This window comes from Ambystoma mexicanum, chromosome 5p, assembly GCF_040938575.1.
Source record: "Ambystoma mexicanum isolate Mex_15411 chromosome 5p, UKY_AmexF1_1, whole genome shotgun sequence".
In the NCBI taxonomy this organism is placed as follows: Eukaryota; Metazoa; Chordata; class Amphibia; order Caudata; family Ambystomatidae; genus Ambystoma; species Ambystoma mexicanum.
This window is the reverse complement of record NC_090930.1, coordinates 320,280,385-320,305,108: the sequence shown is the minus strand read 5'-3', so window position 1 is coordinate 320,305,108 and position 24,724 is coordinate 320,280,385. Positions and strand designations below refer to the sequence as shown.

The 24,724-nt window shown below is 43.0% G+C and overlaps 1 protein-coding gene across 1 annotated transcript in view; it reads left to right on the top strand.

Annotated features, from left to right (window-relative positions):
• The window catches only part of TMEM185A (transmembrane protein 185A), a 120,725-nt gene that overhangs the window by 34,031 nt on the left and 61,970 nt on the right, over positions 1 to 24,724 (top strand). Inside the window, exon 3 of the mRNA XM_069612758.1 lies at positions 15,073 to 15,280. Within this exon, the coding sequence (XP_069468859.1) occupies positions 15,073 to 15,280 (208 nt within the window). The remainder of the gene's footprint in view (positions 1 to 15,072; positions 15,281 to 24,724) is intronic.

Sequence of the window (24,724 nt, the reverse complement as noted above, 5' to 3'; positions counted from 1 at the left end):
AAATAATCACATTCAAATTTTAGTTACATAGAAACATTTACAGAATAAAATTGATTAACAAACACATTACACTTCTTAAAAAATAAGTAGTATTCAACCTAGTCTTAAGAAATCCGAAGTGATTCACAATTAATTTCCTTCAACTGTAATTTAATTTCAGCTAAAATCATAGTTAATCTGATAACAAGCTTAATACTGTCTCCCCTCATGCATCTTATCCACAAGACTTCACGAGACAGGGTAGAACATGAGCACATAAAATTCCCAAACCTCGGAGACGTAAATCCTCAAAGTATTCACAAAAAACAACCAAATGTTTGAGGGTCTCAATAGCTGTACCAGCCTTACAAAAACGACATATGCCCCTTGCAGATCGAGCATCACATTTACCCCATTGGTGCAGCCTTTCATTAGTATGGTATAAATTCAGTTTATATCGTAGGTACAGAGAGCGACTAGAGACAGAGGGAAATTGCAGAATATATTTAGATCTGTCCCCCCACTTTCTTCTAGACAAGGCAAACTTATAAGATTTATATGTACCAATACGATCTGCTTGACAGCTCCAGTAGTATAATTGCAATTTCAATTTGCAGCTTGGTAATCCCAATATAAGGTCCTCTTTTGAGATTGTCAGAATATTCATTAGACCCTCAATTTTTCCACATAATTTGTTAATGATTTGACAGATCCTAGGCTTAGTTGTTCATTCAAATCTTCATAGAGTGAGTTTTCAGATGGATCTAAGATTTTCGCATAGTTGTTTAGTAGCTGCCAATTCAGTTTAGCCGAGAATGGTAAAAGACCTAATTCGCGACTAATTATGTCATTGGGTACGGAGGCAGCTAAACCAAGTACTTTTTCCAAACTTCTCCTTGTATGATATCCAATATGTCATCCACCTCATATAAACACATGTCTAGTATGTAAAATATGCATGGTTCGACTTTTAGAAGATAGAACTGGAGGATTGGTAGAAGTGAGAATCAACAGTATTTATCCATAATTAGATGCATTTGCGAAGCTAGAGGTCTGATTCTTTCTTGGATTCTTTCCTTCCACCAGGATTTCGAAAAAGAGTCCGATAAGGGATAACCCAGGTACTTGATTTCTTGTACTATTTCAAGTTTTACCCCATCCCTCATCCATTTATAAGACCACCCTCTTTTTTCCCCTTCTTTTTAATATCAACATATTGTATTTGGACTGATTGACCCTTAAATTATGGGCAGCAGCATAATACATGAATGCATTGATTTTATTTTGGAGCCCAAATGGGGTCTTATCAAAGATAAGAAGATCATCGGCAAAACCAATATAGTTCAATTTAAGTTGGCCAATTTTAACAGGAAAAAATAATCTCTTTTGCCCAACCTTCCTCAATGTCAGAAATATATAAGTTGAACAACACCGCTGCCAATGTGCTCCCCTGTTTCAATCCAATTTCAGAAGGGATTAAAAGTCAGTAAGCACGCCTTCTTTGTTGAGTCTCACGCTATAATTAGTGTTGGAGTGCAGTTGGGCAATGAGTGCTACCAGATGTTTTGGAACGCCCATCACTAGCATCTTTTCCCATAGTAGTTCTCTCAACACCGTATCAAAAGCACAGCTTAAATCAAGAGCTGCCATATAGACAGTCCCTATATGGCTGTGCTTTGTATTCCAATGAATATGAGATACCAGAAAAGCATTAAGAGAGCAGCCCATATGGCGTCTGAAACAGATCTGGAATTTAGAGAGTGTTGCATTCTTTTTCATATATTCCTGAAGTTCCTCAAGGATAAGCTGACAAAAGACCTTTGAGGATGCATCTGTGAGGGCAATTGGTCTAAAATTAGCGGTATTGTCCGAGACCTTTTTTGTAAATCGGAATGATAACTGCTGAGCACCATGAAATAGGTATATTTTGTGAGAACAATACAGCATCAAATGTATGTTTTAGTATCCTTGCCCACAATTCAATGTCAGCTCTATATAGACATGCAGGAATACCATCAGGTCCAACGGCTCTAGAGGGATTTAATTTCATTATTGCCCTAGTAATATCTTCAAGACCCCAAGGTGATCTAGTCAACATAGCATTTTTACAAAAGGTTCTGGGCTTATTTATATATTGAGTCGATCACTCATATTTCGACTCCCCATCTCCAGCTGAGATTGCATTTTCCTTTTGCCCCTCTTTTGGGCAGTTAATTATCCTTAAAATTTGACCAGATTTTTCGTGTATAACTTTTCAGTAGGTGGTGCATCATATTCTGATTATCATTCTGATAAAGTTTGGCTTTTAAGTTGTTAATCGTATTTTTATAGTCTCTTTTTTAACAAATAATATTTTTGTGGTTCGAGCGATAATTTAATAAGTTTTTTAATTTCATAGTTTTTAAGCTTCTTTAATCTGAAATCCTCTATATTAAAATGTGTATGCTCTTTTTTTAGTTAGGGCAGGCTTCCTTTGCTTTACCATTGCAAGCAGGAGAGAGTTAATCCTCTCTGATAAAATTATGTCTAAACATACCAAATCAGGAGGTAAAAACATAATTTTGGTTATTATTGGGGCAGCTTTAATTTGACAAGTTAACCGATGGCAGATTGAGGAATTCCATCTAACCGATAGGCCAACACAATTGTTTTCTACCAATTTCAAGACTTGGTTGGACATAAACTTCCAATCATCTAGCTTCAATTTTAAAGAAATTGCATGATGGTCACCAAAACCTAATTTCTTTATATCAACAAAGTCAGATGAGTTATACAATATTGTGGATAGGAAGAAATGATCAATGTATTGTTAACAAGAATGGCTAACCCACCAGAAGGCCTGCCCTTTTCACCTCGAGAGGCCGGATTTATGTAACACTCAAACCCTTCCACTGAGAAGTGGACCACATGCATAATTTCCTGTAATAGTATAACAGCAGGATAATCACTGCCATCCATTGTGCCCCACCTTCGATTAAAGTTACCCAAGCCACCGCTATTCCAGCACAGGCATTCAAATAGATTTTCGTGATGAGTGGGGCTAGGGTGGCACCAGTGGAGTATTTGCCGGCACCATTGAGGATGATTTATTAGAGCCAGAGAAGACAGCAGCCATAGCTAGTATCTGCTTTACAAAGTCTTCACTAAAATGTGGCATCTGCTCATGTTCCGCATTCCAATTTTCAGTTACAATGGGGGCAATTGGGGTATCCAGAAAGGTTTTGGCCTCTGCTTCAGAATGTATAAGGAATGGAGTCAGACCAACATAAGCGAAGTTCTCTTTCTGTTCCCATACTAATTTCATAATTAATCTGGAATAAAATCCACATCGGAGTCAGCTGAGTAGAGTCTGCAACGAGCTGCATCGAGCTCTGCTGTCTGAATCCTGTTTTCTTCGTTCGCTTGTCCTGCCTGGAGGCTGTCTGAATCCTGGTTTCCTCGCTCGTTTGTGCTGCCTCGAGGCGGAACCCAAGAGACTCCTCAAAGACCCCTGACTCTCCCTGACTCTCCCTGACTCTCCCTGACTCTCCCTGACTCTCCCTGACTCTCCCTGACTCTCGCGGAGTCAGCTGAGTCTTAGAGTCTTGGGAGTCACGGAGGTAGAAGACTGTTTACGCTCCACATTGCAGTCTGTCACGCGCTCTAAGAATAGACGTCTTAGACAGCCTTCGATGCGCCCGCGACTCAGGCAGAAATCACTGGACCTGATATCCTGCCGGCCGGCCGAGTCGCTGCTGGTAGAGAGTACTCTGAAGATCTTCAACTCTCCCAAGTAAGTGTTTCCCCCGATGTCCGTGACCTTGGCTCTAAACAAATTGGTTCTCCCGATATCCCCATGAAGGATTCCCTCATTTCCCGGCCCGATTTACACGCATCCTGTATTAAGTGCCTTCAATCTCCCTGCTTGGATGGTGCCAATACTTGCGGCGCATGCTTTTTTGTTCCATCTTTAGTCAGCCAAACGGCTTGCGAGGGCCCACGGGACCTGAGCCTACCCTCGCTCCACCCTCCCTTGTCTTCTGCTTCATTTTAGGTTCCCTGCTCTGCGGGACGTGGATGGTTTGGGTCTGCTAGCCCAAGTCCGTCTTGTGCTGGCGGCGAGACTTCTGGTGATTGTTTGGGTGCCCTTTCGCGCCCCACGGCTAATGGTGGGTGCCTTGGTGGAGCACCACTTAAGGAGGTCTCAATGCTACGGGTGCTTGCCTGGCGGATTGTGGACAGGCTTTCTCTGGATGCAACCCCGACTCTTTCTACAAATTCACCGTTCTTTTCAGTGTCAGAAGCTCCAACCCATTGCAGAACACCTGCTCCTCAGGACTGTGGTAACACCAGGCCTACGTTTGACTTTTCTACAAACACAAATACTTTGTTGCCACTTGCCTCGAATACTGTTAATATTCCGTATACAGCTCGGTTTGCACGACAATCTTAGCAGATGGTCTTATAAACTGCTTGCTCTCTTGGGGTGCGCGCTGTGGGTGATTTTTCCATGCCTGACTTGGCCATATTTGTAAGCACACAATCTACAAATGAGTCTGTGGTGAATAATGAATGCAGGGAAATAACTACAGGATGTGATGATGTATTTGAATGTTCAAAAGAGTCTGCCTCTCAGGTGTTATATCAAAATATGCCTCCACTGGAACAAACAAACCCCTTAGTGGGTTCTGAAATGACAAACCCCGAACATCTGACAAACGAGACTTCAAATTGTAACTCGAGTGGAGCAACTTCTTCCAGGAGAAATTTGCTGGATGTAATAAATAAACTACTAAAAGACCTAACAAAACGAAACCAATCCAGAACGGAAAAGAACGGGACATTCTTAACAATGCGAAAAATCTAAATGACATTAACAGCGAAACAGCTTCTATAAACTGTTTGGGTTCTAAAACTAAGTGATGTCGGTGTGAAGATAGTGATTCACCGGGTCCCAATTGTTCGCAGCAAAATGCTCCGAAAACTGATCTCTACAACACTTTGCATATAAACAGACTGTTGGGAAAACCCAGGAAAGTGTTTATATTCCATTAACAACTCAAAAGCCGCAATCCAGCGACACTTCTTCAGACGCATCCTCAACTGACTCCTCCATTATTGAAAGGGATTTCCCTAAAATAAGGCGTACTCTGAATAAAACACACTTTCAGCGGCTTACTTCATCTGCCTCACCAGAAGGGATTGTTAAAAAGCTGCTCTAAGAATTACAACCTACTTTGACCTCAACTCTGTCTATGACGATCAGTCCTTTAAAATGTATGAGCATTTGAAAGACAGTGTAAATGATCTGAGTACTCTGGTGGCCCTTCTGAACTCAAAGATGGTGAACATTGAAAACGATAACCATCTCTTTAACCAAGTGATTTATGACTCAAATCACAAAATTGATCATTCACTAATGGTCTTAACTGAGCAAAAACAAAACAGTGAGGACAAACTTTTGGCTGAAGTTGCAAAACAGGCACTTGGCCTTTTAAAATCACAAAATTCAAGCAAACGGCACTCTATTACCCATTCAGCATCGCATTTACAAATCATAGGTGACAAATCAAATAAAAGCACCACTATTGATGTCGACTCTACAAATGCTGTGGAACACTTAATGCCAGAACAAATGCAAACAATAACCAACAAACCCTCTAAGAGTGTGACTAGTACTACTCAACGAATTTCGGAAACTGTGTTAACGACTATTTCAACTCAAATGCAACCAAACGTTTTCCTTAATTCTGTCAGAAAATCTCTCACAGCCTTTATGTGGAAAGGACCCAGGGAGTTTTTCTGAGGCCGTTGTAAGTTCCCAGTCTGTGTCAACCTAGTCAATGTTGACCCGCAACTTCCAGCCTGTTCAAAAAACACTGCTGAACTAAGTCACGAAGACGACGATCTTTCTGTTGCTGTAAATCCTGTCTCCTTTCCCATCTTTAATCCCCGGACTCATCGAGCACTATTCAGAGTGGCCTGAAAGCGACCCAAGCAAAGAAATCAAAAAATATACGAACCAAAAATGCTAAAATGACAAATAACTCAAGAAAATTCCTGCAGAATATTAAAGCCGCTTACATGACCTTGCAAGCTGTGTCTTTCTCTGAACAGAATGTCCCATTACCTAAAGAGCGATCAATTGTTGACCTCACTGAAGATCAACAAGTGCACAGTGCTCCAGAATCAACAGTGCCTATGGTGCAGAGTGAACCTGAAGAGGGAAATCCCACGCTGACGTCTTCTGACATTTCTGTAAGTTTGCTCGTTTTGTCAACATATAGCGACGAGACGGAGATTGAAACTACAATTAAGGACCAAGATTTGGCAGCTGGTAAAACGACACTACCTACCTTGTTTATAGCGAAAGTATCTGCTTCGGCAAGTATGCCTTCTGCTTGTGACAGAAACGCAAGGGTCGGCATCATAATTCCACCAGAGAGGCCATTTGCAGATTTGCGACTTGTTCCTTTAAGCCGCCCTTCATGACTTTATGTCAAAGATGGGACAAGCTAACTGCAGCTTCAACTTGTTCATTGTTAACACCCTGAAAATGGAGGCTATACGAACTGGGACCAAGATCTATTTGGCAGTAATTGACCAATCCCAAGCCTTCGATAGTATAGACAGGGAAATACTATGGCCAAAACTTGAAAAAACAATGTGTCCTCCAAGCCTTCTCGCCGCAGTAAAAGATCTGCATACTGAGACAAATGTCAGAATACGACTTGATCGCCAAGGGAAACTGTCTGCACCAATCTTGACGTATCGTGGTGTAAAACAAGGATGCCCACTTGCAGCCATTATTTTTAACTTTTTGCTTCATGACATTCACCAAACTATTAACGGAGAGGGATCTTTTTCAGCAAATGTCAATGGGTCACACGTGAGTCATCTACTCTATGCAGATGACTTAATTTTGTTAGACCTAACACCAATTGGTCTACAACGTAAACTAACAGCATTGGTATGTTATGTTGAGAAAAATGAGTTATGTATAAATTATGCAAAATTGGAAATCCTTGTGCTAAGAGATTTACGTGGGCAAAGAAACAATATGCACCCCACCTTTTTTTAAATGGCATATAGAAAAAAAACAACTTCACTCTATCACTGACACCAAATATCTAGGGATGAGGATTAGCTCCAGTTTGAATGATGCACCATGGGTCGAACAAACAAAACTGAAGAGTTGATAACTGGCTACACAGGCCATGGTTTTACACACAAAATATGGCCGGTATTCCATGCTTCCAGTTAAATCCTTCTTCAAACAAAAAGCTAGCCCAGCCTTAACTTATGAGGCTGAATGTACCCTGGGCTGTTCAGCCGACTTGTGCAACTCGATCGAAAACATCTTTTGGACTAAAATCCTTGGCTTACCTGGTGGCACCCCCTCCGCATGTATACGATTTGTGAGGAGTATAACATCTATCAATGTAAGAGTGACCTGGAATACATTGGCATTGTTTCGCAAAATGTCTCTTAAAGACCTCACCTTGCAGTTTAAAATCCTTGCAAACCCAGGATAAAATAACAAAAACTCTGTCTTTTATCTATTGGTGCAATGCTGCAAAAACTTGCTCACAGAACTACACACAGATCTTGAAACATTACACAATAATCCTGATCATGTCAAAAACAAACTATGGAGACATGACTGGTGCAAGACATGTGATTCTAGACGCACCTATAAACTTATGAAAGACGCGCCTGGCGAAAAACGATAGTTAAACGAGATACATAGTCCTTGGTAACTATTCCCTGATGAAAGGAAGACTATATATGATGTTTCGTCTGAATATATTTAAAACTCGTGAAAGAATTAACCTTTGGACAAAAAACAACTTGCATTCTGAACTTTGCCGATTATGTAGTGAAACAAAAGAAACTTTACAACATCTCGTTTTATTCTGTGTGGGTCTCACTGAAGACAGAACCTGTCAGTTTGGAAGCATCACGTCGGAAAGATCAAGCTATTGTGTAAAAGACTGGTGGCAACTAATGTTCGATGCAACTGACCAAAGACTAATCCTATCGCTAACTTTATTCTTGGAAGCAATGGCTTCACGACTTGAATGTGTCGAGGATGCAAGAATCAACAATCCAGGAACTTTGATTTCTCCTTGCATCTAATCACTGCCTCAAGAGTATGCTCCTGTCGTTCTAAAGATTGGACCGGTAGATTGTGAAGCCGCCTTCATTTCTGTTAGTGGGATGTCAATTTTGTCTTGTATTCTGTTTGTTTTGCTTGTTTGCTTCTGCTCTTCTTTTTTTTTTTTTTTTTTTTTAAAGGTTTATTATAAACCAAATTAAAAAAAATCCACATATCATCATGTTGTTTCAGACAGTAGCTAGTCTTACCCAGTCAATGTCTTCAGAGCTTAATGTTCTTAGGTATGGAATCGTAAGGAAAGCCTTTAATAGGGATGAGCGATTCAAGTTTAGTTTAATGTTCATCTTTGGGTCGCTTTTCCATCCCAATATATGATCCTGAATTAGGTCAAAGTCATAGATTTTCTCCTTTTTTATGGTACTTATACCATCTGTTTCTCCAGATGTTAATGGGGGAGCCATTCCCTTAGGGAGGTCGATCTCCATTTCTTTCGGTAACTTAACATTCATTAGTGCTATATTTGCACCATTCTTAGATGGTTGCTTATTCATAGCAGGCACATCCTCTTCTGATCCCAAGGTATCCTTACCCAATACCCCCATCATCCATGGTCCACCAGGGCCAGTTTTATCCATTTCCCCCCTTCCGCTTAACTCCAACTTGGTCTCCCTTAGTTCCTTCTCTCTTTCATTTTTTCTTTATTGAATTATGTTTTCTTATGAGTCATAGGATAGAACTGGGAAAGCGACAACTGTAGCCCCCCTTTCATAGGGCCAGACAAATCGGGGATTTTTGTTATAATAGTTTTACATTCCTTCATTGTCCTATTTGTTTTTTCAATATTCTCCATATTCACTTTCTTTTTAGCCCATGTCTTAAGAAGTATTTTTTTTAACTTGATTTTTGTCAGGTATATTGTGATCCAATAACTCCCTGGGTTCATCATCTAACTGAGATAGGCCGATGACCACCTCATTCTCTAATATATCAGGAATTGTATTTGCATGGGCAGTTAACGCTGCCTTAGCCTGTTTCTTTGTCAAAGCATTTGCCTTGGCCCTCCTGTTTTGTGCCCTCAATGCGAGCCTTTTTTCCTTACGGGTTATAACTACCCTAGGTTGTACTAACACCTCCTCTTTAATATGATTCACTAAGTTGGATTGCCCCCTGGCCATGTTTTCCTCGGATAGGTCAATTAGGTCTGTTATGGGAGAGGGACTGTCAGGATCCTCATGTTTACTATTTGTTTCTCCCAAGGGAGTAGGGACCAAAATCAGTGGTTTTAGAGGGCAGGTGGCTATGTTTAGTTCTTATGTTCAGTTTTTTTAACATATATTAAGACCTTCAATATTTCATCATCTTTGCTCCTTTGTTCATCAGTCTGTGTATAGACTGTTGTATGAACTATTGGGGCCGTTACACTCGCAAATTATTGTTTTTTTCAACACCGGCTTGCCAAATGCACCATCATATTGAGTAGCACTATCAGTCATAGTCTTCGTTTTTATTCCACTTTCTGAGAGGGAGCCACAGCATCACATGTGAACAAAAGACCTTCAATTCGATTGGTCTTGTTTGTAAGTTCACCTATCGCTGCCCTCATAATTCCAATTAATGAGAGCGTTCATGACCTTTGTCTAATAGGTAGAGTATCCTAGCCAATACAAGGAAATCAGGACTTGATGATGGAGCATCAAGCATAATAGTCTCAGGGCGAACTTCATTACTAAGATCCTCCTTATCCTTTTCATTCAGGCTAGACTGGAACTCTTGGATATCCATAATCATCCTATCATTAAGTTCAGATGAAGCACTTTTGACATTAGGAGAGCTCACCATGGGTTTGCTATGCGACTCATTAGTATCAATGTCAATTTTCCATACCAGTTTAGACTTTTCGCCATTGACAACACCAACATTGGATTTAAATGCAACATTTTTCTTTTTTGTGGCAGCATTGCTCATCATAAATACATCTTCCCTCCCCATCACTCTTTGATTTACTGGCGTAGATGGGCCAAGGGAAAGCCTTATACGCTTACCCAATTCGGCTACAATTATGGCTTCAATTATGGGGCCCTTCATTGAGCAGTCAAAAGTGTCATCCTTATAGGATCTGTTGTGAACATTATACACAACATTTGACGTGGAGTGCAATGCATCTTCCTGAGAGCTGCCTATTATATTACTATTGTTTAAGTCTTTCAACTTGAATTTAGGGATCGATACAGCAATATCAGTTTCACTCTTAACATCATGGATCATGGCAGTCACATTACATTTACCCGTGATACCCATTTCTTTCAAGACCCTTGATTTTAAGGCTAGGGAAGGGCTTGATTCAGATCTACCCACAACTATTCCCACATCCAATGACATAGCGACTGGTAGCACAGATATGACCTCATTCGATAATAGATCCTTGTGATCAGGAGTAGGGTGTACTAAGGTTTGTGGCTCAAGAAGTTTTCTTCCACTACGTAACCCATTGACCATTCTAAGGCAGTTATAACAATAATAGTGTTAATTGTTCAAGGAGATAAGGAAAAAGGTAAAGATTGGTGTAGTAACAAGTCACCATAGACAACCTTTTACCACCAAGTTCACATTCAGACTTATCTCCACGTATTATCAGTCAATGACCCCCTCATTTCTGTATGGATAATAACATTTATTACTCACACCACTCTGGTTTTCGGGCCCCCTTGCACCAGCCGAACAGCCCAACAGCATTGACACTTTCGGACACTTCCGGTGTGCGTACCCGGAAAGGAAATGGTGTCCTCTGTCCAATCACGCGGCTGCTGGGTGGGGCAATCCGGCACAAGATAACTGTGGCTGCAAGAAAGAGAAGCAGCGCTTCAGTGTATAGGTAATTAAAGCCTCACACGTTTATGAAACGCAACGTTGCATAAGGCATAATATAGTAACCCATAAGAGCTGCAATGAATCAAAAGCCCATATTTACTTAATGAAGTCCACCCTTCGCTGTAATGTGAGTGCGCGGTTCGCCTCAGTTCAAACTTCTACTTGCCGACAGCGTCTTCACCATACAGCAACAATGCGGCGCATCAGAGCAAAAGTCCAGCCCAACAGCATTGACACTTTCGGACTCTTCCGGTGCGGGAGGCCAGTGTTATGGGCGCTACAAGCAAATTAATGCAATAAAAGAAAAGCAGGACACAGTGTGGGCCCATATAGGGCTTGGAACTCCCATAACACCTCCCTGACACAAGCTATATCCATAGGTAAGCTGTGCCGAGGAATGCTTTCACAGGATCACCTTAGTGAGGTGATACAATCTCTGGATAACTTCATAAAAGAAGAGAATTGGACAGCTATCATGCGATTAGCTGCTGGTCTGAGGCAAAGTGGGCATGTCAGGTGAGCAGCTACCTGCACCACCTCAGACCCCAGTGTACCCTGTGAGGTGGGACAAGCGTCCATAACTGGTAGAACTTACACTTGGTCACAAGCAATAATGCAAATCATGTAAACAAAGTGAGGCAGTAAAGCTAGGATTTCATGCTGCAGATTCGAATGTTCAAGTGCTACAACAGGGCTTTTATGCATCATTACAGATGTAGTAGGGTTGATTCAAAATGACTTATCTATGATTGGAAGCGACCGAAAAACTGCAGTAAGCCTTTCTGTGGTAACTCAGCAGAGGTTTCCCAGATTAGAATGTAATTTCATGGCCAGAACAAATACAGGTACTTAACTTGTCCAAGGCTGCAACATGCCAGGCGATGTCTGGCTCTACTTTCTTATTGCTTAGTGTACTGGCAAAGAGTGTTGTAGCAGCATTTGCTTGGTCGCCAGGCTCAACAGAATGGATTGTGCACGGGGTGCTGAACATTCCCATTCAAACAACCCCTTCTATGATATGTCAAGAACTACATTCATGGGGTAATGTGCAATGGGTAAATGAATCGTGGGTCAGAGAAGATTGTGTTGTACTGTATTCACATGCCTGTGTTTCACCATCCAGTCCTGAGATGACACTGTATTCGTTACGTGAATGCAAAGGCTCTACTCGAATGATGTGTACACATGCTGAGCCAGTGAATTCCTGTGACAGTTACTCTTAATGCATACTGCATGTTGCAGCAACTGCGTCATTTTACAATCGAGTGCATAGCCTAGCTAATGGTTTATATCTAGTACATTTGAATCGATCGTGTTGTCATATCACAGTAGGAATGCCAACTCTGATCACTGTGAATGCACAAATTAAATGTTGTGGTTTCATTTTGAAGCCGCCTAGATTGGTTCAACTGAAATCGTCACATTGGCCCAGCTTCACGTTACAACAATTACAGTACCCTGAATTGAGCTTATACATAGCAAGTCTGTTAAAAATATGCTTGGAGGCGCGACGCACTGAAGATGCATATCTCCAAGCACACTTCGCTGCGGTCCAACAGATTACATCTTTCCTAGGCTCCGAACATACGATGCAGGAAGCCATGCACTCTTTGACAGTTCACAGTTCAGTGGGTTCAATACTGGTCTTTCTGTGGTGGCAGCAGCGACCACAAGCACCCTACATAAAGGGTTAATTGCCTTGGACACAGTTATTAGAACACTGACTTTGCCAAGTGCGCGGTACTGCTTGCTGTTAGTAATACCTGGAAGGACACCGATTCAAACTATTGACATTTTACGCATGTGCTCAAAATCACACAGTCCACAGCGCATTGGATTAAGAAGCCAGGAGCCAAGCTATGCTGGTTGTTAATGGCTAATGGATTCTCAAAGGATCCTTTGTCGTATTTTGAAGCTATTGCCTGTAATGATTTTCCGTTAACCTAATTACCTCACAGTGAATACATTCATTCATGCATCCTCAGCTACTTCCATTTACAGTGTAGTGGACTCATTCTGAATACCTCGATGTTGGGTACATATATTCATTTATGCTGTTGGCAAGTAGTGCTAACTATTTGAAATATGATGCAGCCGTTGATTTATTATTGTGTATAGCACACATGACATGCTTTTAGGTGCTCAGCAATTTATCAAGCAACTCATGTTAATTTCTCCATGCAGCAGATAGATATTTGCTAAAATATGAATGTGTACATCTTCTCATTTTTTGCCACCAATGTAGGCAAGCTTTACGTAAATATAGCTTCCAGTTGGTGTATAGCTACAAACCTTTGATCTGTGTCAATTTGCCTTGAGGCGGATGTTAAGGATAATGAGTCTGAGAAGAATTTGGATCCGGCGACTTTTAGCAACACAACAGTAAGACACTACAAATGTTAGTTGAGCAGAAAGCACTCGCTTACACATAATGCAGGAGCTGCTTTCAAGGGACAAGCAGAGACACATCTCTTTCCAGCAGAAGAAATCTAACCACAAGTGGCAGCTTCCTGTCGTAAACGGCACATAGTGAGTTCAAGAGATGCTTTTCTTTTTTTACACCAGTTAGATCTGATAAGACAGGAAGCACCAATATATAACTAATACATGCACACAGTAAGAGTGTGTGAAAGAACGTATCGCTCTTTAACTCTTCAGATGCTCAATTACTATAATGGAGTTTGAGGTTGTGTAGGAGCAACTGACATGCTTTGCTCGTTCCCGAGCAGAAGCCCAGTCACTCTCAGGGGGACAGCCAGTAGTCAGAGAATGCGCCTGTCTTTTAAGTTTGCACATAGGAATGTAGAATGTGTAAACCAAGCAAAGGAACGCTCTTAAGCACTAGGTTTTAAGCTCCCATATGGCAGGATATGACGCTCAAGTCTGATCCCTTTTTACATATAAAAGGCGAGCTAAATGATAAGAAGGTAGGCAACGCAATCAGCAGAACTCGAGCACTGGGGGCTGGGAAGAGATGGAGCATTGCAGGTCCCAGAGCAGAGGAAGACGCAGGCCCAACTGACAGGAAGCCGTGGTTGATTCGTATGCAGCACAGCTTGCCCTACAGCGTGAGTATAAATGTGGAATTCTGGCTGTATGCATTTTGAGACTAAAGGCGTTTGGTATGTTACACCGATCATAGCCTGGGACATAAATCCCATGTCACTCATAGTTGCTTAACTATTATGATTACTTTCTCTATTCATGTAAACGATGCTCCTAGCTTACACCACTGTTCTTCTCATATGTATGCTAATGTGCTATGTCTTAGTTGCTTTTGTTATAGCGTGTGCAATGCAAATTAGAGCTTGTAGGAGAAAGCTGTGATAATAAAAATATATGAACCTGCTATCCTCAGTGCCCGCTTCATATTAGTGCTTCAGAATGGTGTTTCTCTGATTCCAAAGAACTTCACAAAAATGTCCTGCCTGTATTTTTTTCAATTGTGCTAAGGGGAGCGAATGCTCAGGAAGATGGTCCCAAGCGCTAGGCCGAACTCCTGGGGCACTCAGTATCATAAAAACGACTTCTGGTTCATGTCCACTTTCCACAGACTCACCTTGGGTGGAGGGTGGGGCAGGAATCAAGCTTGACCGCAAGGAATCCAGTCACCCCCCAACCCCTGGCACTTGTCTCCCCCCTACTGCACCGTCTATGCACTTGAACAATTTGAACGTACCATGCCCTGATGATCCTTTCACTTTTTCCCCCTGTCTCCCTTCCTGCATGATGGCGCCTCTTTGCTCTTGGAAAAACTACAGATTCATCGTCGGACCGATTTATGTTTTTATCTACACTGTTAATTGTATTATATGCACTTACTCTGCCTTGGCAGATTGGTTATCGTTCAGAAACTCAAGGGCTCTCAATGACTGTTGTTTCTCTCCTCTGTTCCCTCCCTCCTTGAGTGCCTTGAAACACTTGCCTTGTATATAGGCGCTTTACAAATAGTTACCATTCCATACCTTTTGTTTATAACATTTGTCTCTGTATGATAACGTTTTTCTTAAACCTGTTTAAATATTTTCTTAAATGGTTACCCATGACTAAAGCAATTAAGATGACTATTCTTAGAGTCCAATTATTTTCACCATTTACTCATTGTGTACCTCATTTGCTTCTTGCAGGGCAGAAGGTGAAACCTGTGTAGAGTTCAAAGCAATGCTTATTGCTGTAGGAATCCACCTGCTCCTGCTCATGTTTGAAGTTCTGGTTTGTGACCGGATCGAAAGAGGGAATCACTTCTGGCTTCTTGTCTTCATGCCACTGTTTTTTGTATCTCCTGTATCTGTTGCTGCCTGTGTCTGGGGCTTTCGACATGATCGCTCTTTGGAGGTGAGCATGCATCACGGTATACCTGTTGCCCAGATGACAACAACCATGACAACACAAATAAATTGTTTATAATTTATCGTTGGTACAAGTTTTAACGAGTGGGCATGTACATAAATCAGTAATCGCAGTATTTATTTAAATGTTACTTACATTAATGGAATAAAGAAAAGAGATTATATTAAGTAGACTAATTCCTTTGTGAATTTGCAACTTTATTCCTTGGTTTTTGAACTTTAGCACTCTGTCCAAAATAAATATTGGTAACTCTGTTGTACTCTATGGATTGTTGCTACTTGCACACAGGGAACAGACTTGAATCACGGTCCACATTACACACACAGGGTTTTCAGTTTGCGCACACAACTTGCACACCCAGATTGGAGGAATGGTGTTCTTGAGGCATGCTCCAATTTGCACAGGGCAACTGTACTTTCTCCAACACGGGGTCTGGCATGGATTCACATGCTTATCAATATTCCCCGTCGTCCGGCTGAGAATCCTCAGTAAAAGAAAAAAACTGTTTCTCTTTGAATTTAAAACTGTATTTCTCCTCTAAACCATGTATTTCTCCTCTAAACCAATCACTGTCCTCTGGGTCATACTGCCCCCATCCAATGACGGTCCTCTCCCTAGGCTCTAACCCTGGTGGCCATCTTCAGATTTATAACGCACGCTTCAGTGTTGGGTGTCCTCGTGTTGCTCTCTGAGCTAATTTCGTGTTTTTTCGTAAACATTTTTGCAAAAAAGAAAGCATTAGGTAATGTACTCCTTTGTTGCGACAGACAATGGAAAACATAGTTTTGTTTTAGTTAGTTTAATGCATTCCTTAGCCCATCTGTGTTAACACGTGTTTTAGCCACATAGCCTTTTTCAAAACTGGGCTATGTTGTTCGAAACATAATTTAAATCATATATACCACAACATTGTGCAATTATACCACCATTGTATAGTTGAGACAGAGATTAGGGATTGGTAGTCGGGAGGATTGGTTAGAATAGAGAATACCATTCCACATTAGTTGTCAGATTATTATTCAATTAAAAACATGTTCGTAAAAAAATATGTATCCAAGTGTATATATAAACATTATGGTTATATCGGTGCTCTTTTTCTCCATTTAGCTGATTACACATCATATATTGTCACCAATGTGTATGTGTCCATTTTTGCTCCCAGTGTTATTTGCCTATTGTGGTTGAAGACTATACCCCCAAACCCCTCATTATTAATACCTTGGTTTTTGCCTTCTTCTGATTCTCAAAGAATCAGAATAAGGGAGCATATTGCTGCCACTGGGAGTCAGGACCCTAAATTCCCACTGGCACAGCATTGGCAATCTTCTCACTAACTGCAGGATATGAACACACGTTAACACAGAGGGGCTAAGGAATTTGTAAAACTTAACTAAAAACAAACTACGTTTTTGAGTATCTATGGGGTGTTTGGTGCAACAAAGGAGTACAGAACTTAATGCTAGATTTAAAAAAAGGAGTGGGTTTATCCTTTTGTTACTCCACAAGTGCGACAGACCCTTCACTTCAAAAAGAATCCATGTCCGTGTCGTAGGAAGACACACCCAAGGGAATTTTTTTTAAAACATTTTTTTGGTGCAAAATAGTTAGATTTTGACTGATTTTATTTTTTTAATATTTGTTATTTTTTGGGGGGATTAACATTGTCATCGACGAAGGATATAGACCGGCAGCGAGGCTCCGCTACCAGGAAGATCTTCACCCACCGTCAGATCATCGAAGTTTCGAGAAGGCCCAGTTTTGGGGCCTGATTTACGCCCCTTCAGCATGGAGCCGCAGCCTCTCCAAACTCTGCTCAAAGTGTGGGCTAAGAAATGTCTTTGGAGAAGATCGACACCATAAATGCTTGTACTGCCTGCATCTGGACCACAATGAGGAGGGATGCAGGGTGTGTTGTGGGTTTAAATAAAAAAAATTAAAAAAAAGACACGTATCACAGCTTGTCGGCATTGCTCAAGTCGAGCAAGGCCTCTGATGCAGCCGCAGGGCAGGGTCAAGCCACATCCAGGACCGCTTGGTCCGAGAAGCTTTCTCCCTCCGGGAGGAGGTTGGGATCCTTTGAGAACGCCCCGCGTGCAGGAGTCCAAGAGAAGGCCAAGCTCTGCGACGCTAGCTCCACTGGGTTCGCTGCTGATGCGGTTCCAGAGTCAGGCAAAAGACATTCGCCCTCGCCATCATCCTCCACGGTCAGCCTGCCAACGACAGGAGCGGCTCTGCAGAGAAAATTGCTAACCCCTTCCAAACTCTGTTTGTCTGCAAAAAGTCCAGGAGGACTCGTCGAAGCCAGCTAAGGCTTCAACCAAGGCCAAGTCTACTGAGTTGACGACTGCACTGTGAACAAAGGAGGCCACAAGCACTTCGTCGTTTAAATCAACGACGTCTACCACGGCTCTGAACGAGAGCGGGTCCAGGAAAGAGGTGGAGGCAGCCCAGCTGGTTTTCTTCTCTCCAAGGCGAGATGCCATAAACCAAAAAAAGTAGTACTGCTACCCAAGTGTTCTTCCCATGGAAGTTATGTTCTAAGAAAGTATTTAATTGGGGACCCTTATTATTACTAGTGGGACACATCCCAAAGTATATAGCCCATAGTATTGTCCGGAAAGAAACACACATAGAGGGGCTGCATAGTGAAAATAATTAATTGTATTGAAAAAAGAAGGGTTCTTTTATATATACTTGCACAATTAACAAAGTTTTTGCTTGAACAAAAAGGTATTGTCACAAAAAACGAAACAGAGGAAATACATTAGTTCCTAAACTAGTTTGGTTCTCAAGGGAAACAGACGAATAACAAACAAGAACATTGAATGCACACTTATATTCATGGTAATCTAAAACCTATATTCTGAAAAAGTAGTGCCACATAAATCACACCCAAAGTATCTATTGCAATAAAGATTCTAATAAACAGATGCCGACGTTGCACAGGGTTGGATTCAAGTGCAACCATCAGGTAAACGTGGGTCACATTAAGAGTGTCAGTTTGTTGACCCTAATGTTGGGTTAGTGTTCCCCCTTGCAAAGAATTACATTTCGGCGTCGATTACATAATGATTTAAACGGAATCACTGTGATTCCTAGCTGTTCATGGTGGCTGCCTTCTTCAGGGCGAAAAAAACACAGCCCATGTAATAAAACCAAAGAGGAAAGAATAAATGATGAATCCCTTTTTAGTATTGCGTGTTTCCTTCCTGGAGATTTCAAGGCAACTAGTAATAATGGCATACATTAATGAAAGAGAGAAACACTTTTTTTGTTTTGGGAACTAATCATTTCGTGGGCATGGAGGAGGTCAGGGTTGAAAATACTACCTCTGGCCTTCCGTGGCTGACGTACATCCTGAGTATGTTGACTTATCCATGAGCTCCTAAAAGTTTTCTCTGCATGGCCCCACCTTTCAGCAGGAAGGCTGCATGCAAATCAGGACATCAATTTGATGTAAGCACCATATAGCCACTTAGCGCAACAAATGCTGGATAAGCAACCGTAGATGGGGCGGAGGGAATTGGTTTCTAATTCAGCCAAAAATTCAGAAAAAGAAAAAGCCAGAAACAGTATGTACTTGGCTGCCATATTACTTCTCATACAGGGGTGAAAAGGCTCATCCCTGTGGGAACCTCATGTATAGGGCGCTCTCTTCAAAGTGTGGTCCGCGTGGATCTGAATCCATACCATGATCAACGGTAGGGAAAAAATTGTTCATTCAAACCCCGGGCCACTGAGTCCATCCTGTGTATCCATCTGCACACCAGGTCTAATAATCGGCCTTGAATATTGGGTCCACTTCGAACCCGTTCGAGGACCCACTATTTAAGATCTTGAGGGCTGTGCTTATTCTCAATGTAATGTTGTAATAAGGGGGAGGTAAGGTTTTTACTACGGATCCTCGAGCGGTTTTCTAAGATCTGCGCACCACAACACTATGCATCGGTTGGCCCACATACCTCAAATGGCAGGGACACTCGCTGCAATACACAACTTGGTTGGTGTTACAATTGGACACATCTTTCAGGGTCCATGTTCTCTCTCCCATTTGGAAGTGTTTTCTGAGTAAATTGACAAACCGAACAGGACCCACAAGGGTAGTGTCCTGTCAAGGGGTGGAGGTTCCAAAGGCTTCCCTGGGTTGTCTCTTTAGTGTACAATAAGTGAACCAGGTGTTCTGTTAGATTGCAGGCCCTTTTAAATGCAAACATTGGTTTCTGTTGGTTAGGTAAACATAGTCTAACTATGGGCCAGTATTTATGGATTATCCTTTTGATGTTGAAGACATGTTGACCATGAGTTACCACGCACGTTAGTTGAACTTCCCCTGCATTTGTTATTTTCGGGGTGAGAAGAGAGCCCCGGCAGGTAAAATGGGCTCGTTTCCAAAATTGAGAAACCAGTTTCTTCGGGTAACCTCTCTGTCGTAACCTACTGCTCAGAAGGGTAGCATTATGGTAGAAGTCATCAAGTGAGGTGCAATTTCTGCGAATCCTCAGAAATTACCCGTGCGGTAGGTTCTCCTTTATGTGTTGTGGATGGTCACTGTCAAAATGCAATACAGTGTTCCGATCCATTGGTTTACGGAAAGTGTTGCAGACGAGTTAGCCTTGGTTGTGTCCAATTGACGGGTCCAAAAAATGAATTGTACAATGTTCCATAGTGAACTGAATGCCGGTGCTGCATGTGTTCTGCCATGAGAAGAAATGTTTCAATGACGATGATCCTTCCCAGAGGCAGATCACATTGTCTATGTAGCAGCGCCATTGCTTGATATTACCCCGCCATCTGTTGGTCTGATTGAACACACATTTTTGCTATAAAAAGAATGGCCAAGCTTGGGGCAAATGTTGCCCCCATGGCTGTTCCCTTTGTCTGTAAATGGAACTGTTTGTTGAACATAGCCATTTTTACACAAGGCCAAAGTCATGACCTCAATGATGAATTCCGGGGGTACTCATGTCTGTACATTGGCTGTGATAAGATGTTCATACACACAGTCAAGGGCAGCCTGTTGCGGGATACTGGTGTATAGTGACTCGCCAGAGTCGCCAAAATTTGTTTCTGTGGATCAAAATCTAGATTTTCAAAGAGTTGAGTACTGTGCATTGTGTCCTGAATGTAAGATTCCGTAGTCACACTAATTGGTTTAAAAAAAATAATCAACAAATTTACACGGAGGTTCCAATATAGATCTGCACCCGGAGACAATTGGTCTACCGGGGGGGGGCTTATGGAATCTTAGTGTATCTTGGGTAGGACATATAGACATGGAGTTCTACCCTGTGATGTCAAAGAGTCAGACTTGGTTTTTTCAGTGATCCAGTCCCGTTCCATCGCAAAGGAGATCATGGCAGAGATTTCTGATTTTAAATCTTTCGTTGGATCTTTCTTTAAAGGTTTGTAACTTTCCTGATCATTCAACAGTTCCATGACCATCTGGTGATACTGATCGGACTTCATAATAACAATTCCACCTCCCTTATCGGCAGGTTTAATGACCAACTCAGGTCTTCTAGTTAGTTCCATGAGGGCTTCCCTTTCAGATCGTGTCAGGTTCTGGTGTCTTCTTGGGCCATTCTTCCTGCTCATTGCTTTGAGGTCTCTCAGTACGCATCGTTCAAAGGTTAATAAATCATCAGGGAATTGATTGTCAGTGGGTGTGAAAGTAGATTTTGGATGAGGTCTTGTGTCATTAGGGGCTTCAGTATCTTCATGTTCCTGAAAATACGTGCGTAGTCTAATGGTACGTAGGAAACGTAAAATTTCCATTTTAGTATTGTACCAATCTGTATTTGCCGATGGTACAAAAGATAGGCCCTTTGATAGAACCGAAATTTGTGTTGCTGTTAGTTGAACCTGAGGCAAATTGAAAATTGGTAAATCATTATCGGCCTCTAAATCCATCTCCTCCGTCGTCTCGTTCGCCTGCGTTGGCCCTGAAATGGAGGGTTCCATGGCGTTGGGCCCCATCCCCCCTCCTATCCCTCCTCACCCTAAAAAAGGGGTGTGGGTGGGTAGGTTTTTGATTGGGGTTGGCCGAATTGATTATATTGAAAAGGGTTATAATTGCAAGGCGAGATACAGCTGCGGGAGTAGCAGTGAAGGAACCAGTGCCAGGTAGAGACCAGGCAGCCGCACCGGCTCAACAACCTCCTGAGCGAGAGGGTAGCTTTCCCACCTGTGGAGCCTCCTAGGTATCTGGACCGGCAGCCTAGGAAGGATAGACCGTAGCAGATCTACTCCAGTACCGACGAGGACAACTATCTTCATGATGAATGCTGCTTGGACCACGGAGGGGGAGAACTTGAGGAAGGACATCAGTCCTCGTTGCGGAAGAGGAGACGCATTTGCCCGGATCAGACTCTGTTGGTTCCGTTTACTCCTAGACCTACGGACGTGTCCCTGGACTTTTTATCCACCCTGCACACATCTGGTCACCGAAATCCAACTGAGGGTGCTGCTGTCGGGCCACCACCTGCAGAGCCTCTGAAGTTAAACTCTTCCCCCACGGAAGAGTAAGTCCAAGGGGGGCGCGGGTCCTCGCCATCATCCAACCCCGCCACCTCATCACGACAAGACTCCTACCGGAGCTCTGGATCATTGTACGGGCACTGACACAGCTACCACGACTACTGGTGCCAACAAGGTTGACTATTTCATTGCGGTGGACAGAGAGACTCTGCACGCGGGTGGGCCCCATAGGGCCTCCCCTCATTTGGTCATCTCAAGGGCCTCAGAGCGGTTTGTTAGCCCCGGAGGAGACAAATAAGGAAGGCTTCCTGTACCAACAAGTCGAGTCTAGGAGGAATACCATAATGTCCGTCCCCTTCCTGGATGACATCTGGGAAGAGTGCCTAGCCCTTATGAAGAACCCAAGTACAGCCCAGACAAAACGGGACAGATTGGAGAAGAAATGCAGGGTACCCGACTCGGCGCCCAGGTTCTTAAGATTGCAGCCCTCGCTGGATTCAATGGTCTCGGCTGCAGCAAGGGATCGCTCGGCAAGCCGGTCATCGGCAGCCAAGGTACTTCCGGATCAGGAGGGGAAGTAGCTGGATGCCATGGGAAAGAGGATAATTTACACGGCAGCCTCTGCCACACACTAGCAATTTTGTACCGTTATGACCGGGAACTCTGGTACAAGCTGGGCACTATCCTGGATTTTCTACCCGAGGATAAGCTCGAGGCTCTGGAACTTTTTCAGGAAGGAGAGGTGGCCTTGCATCACACCTTCACGGTGGCGGTGGACATTGCAGACACAGGATTTCGCCAAATGGGTAAGGGGGGGTGTCTGCACCGTCATGGTTGGTTGAAGGCTACAAAATTCAGACCGGACCTTCAGACAAAGGTGCTGGATATGCTGTTCGATGCAGAAAACCTCTTCGAAAAGGCAGTCGACAAGTCTGCAGGTGATTAAGACCGACACAGAGACGGCACGTTCCCTCGGAACTTTGCAGCAGGGACGCCACTCGTTGTTTCGCTTCTCCAGAGGAAAGCCAGGAAGATCGTCAAAGGGTTATAGTAACCCTTATATGCAGCCCCCGTGCTCTTAGACTCAAGTGTGCAGTGGGTGCTCTTAGACTCCAGTGTTCAGCGGAAGCCAGCAGCGGTGCTGTCCGCAAGGCAGAACGTCTCCCTCCAAGCAGGATGCTCAGCTAGCTGGAGCAGGGAGATTTTTTGACAGTCTGACCTGGAGGATGCCTACTTCCACATCCCCATTCTCAAAAAGCACTGCATGTTCCTGTGATTCGTAGTTCAGGGCCAGCACTACCAGGACAAAGCTCTGCCTTTTGGCCTGAAGTCGGCCCTGAGGATGTTTACGAAGGGCCTGGCCCCAGTGGCAGAACATTTTCGTCTGCAGGGCATCCACGTATACCCCTACCTGGATGACTTGCTGGTGCGTGCTCTCTCGTGGTCCCCATCAAGCAAGCACATGGCGAGGACTGTACGTCTGCTGATGGAGCTGGGGTTCTCCGTAAACTATCCAAATTCTTGTTTGAAGCCATCTGAAGATGCTCTATTCCTGGGTGCATGACTCAACAGAGTGATGCGCTTGACATCATCTTCGGAGGAGAGGTTGAAAACCATTCAAGGCAAGGTGCAGCGCTTGTTGTTGGACCAGGCAGCGATGCTGCGATCTATCAAGTCGCTTCTGGGCATGTTGTCCTCCTGCATAAACCCTGTTCACCTCTGCAGACTGTGCATGACACCTCTCCAGGAGTCCTTGGATGCAAGTGTTGGGGACCTTTACGGACAAGATCTCTCAACGAAGCGTTCCGTCGGGCAATACGGTGGTGGGGCGTTTGGCAGCATCTTGTCTAGGGAGCGCAGTTTCAGGTTTCAGGAGACGGTCACCACGGATGCCTCTCTAAAGGAGTGGGGAGCCCACACCGGACCGTTGCACACCAGAGGACTCTGGCAACCGGAGGAAAAGGACTCGCACATCAACGTCCTGGAACTGCGGGCCGTATTCTGGGCCCTCAAGTCTTTCCTATCGTCATTGAAGGACAAGGTGGTGAGTATCTTCAGACAACACCACAACCATGTTCTACATCTGGAAAAAAGGTGGGGGGGTTCGGTCTCCGGCCCTCTCCAAGGAGGCCCAGGACTTGTGGCAGTGGGCCATTCCTCAAGGCATGTTCCTTGTTCTGTTTGACCTGGTGCGAGTCAAGAACACCATCATGGACTCACTCAGCAGGGAACAGTAAAAAAACAGTTTTTCTTTGACCGAGGATTCCCAGCCTGACGACGGGGAATATTCATGAGCATGTGAATCCATGCCAGACCCATGCTAGAGAACAATAGTTACAGGTAAGTAACTTGTTCCTTACTTAGTGCTACACGTGTGTTTCTTTAAAAAAATAATTGGGCCAGTGCCAGGTGTTTGGTGACTATCTATGCACGTCACTAATTTAAAAGTATTGTGCTCTTTCATACACCCTCCATTCTTATTCTGGGCCACACTTTGACATTGGTTTCATGTACAGTGGGAACTTGTTTATTCAAAGCGCATAGCTAGAGCTTCTTCGTAGAACATTGCTAATGCTGTTGATGCGTGTTGGTGTACGCAATGTAATTTTTTTTTTTTTTTTTTTTCCTGCATTGGGATAGTAATATAATAACTAACATTGCCGAAGTGGAACCCGTTTCATTGCACTTTGTTTCTGTGTTCAGTATACTGGGATTGTGCCTTTTTATCAGCCAGCTAGCAGCTAGATGGGGATTGCGACCAAAACTTCAAAAGCTGTTGCACAGCCCTCCCAGCCAATTGCATCTCACTGATTTGTGATTCAGGGCTTGAAAAAGTGTTCTGCTGACTGTAGTTGTGTCATACCCTCATGAAATAATAGAGCAGTTTTATAAAACTCCTACCAATTTTTTAAATGTTATAGTTCCCTTTTTCTTCACTGTATAGTGCTGTGC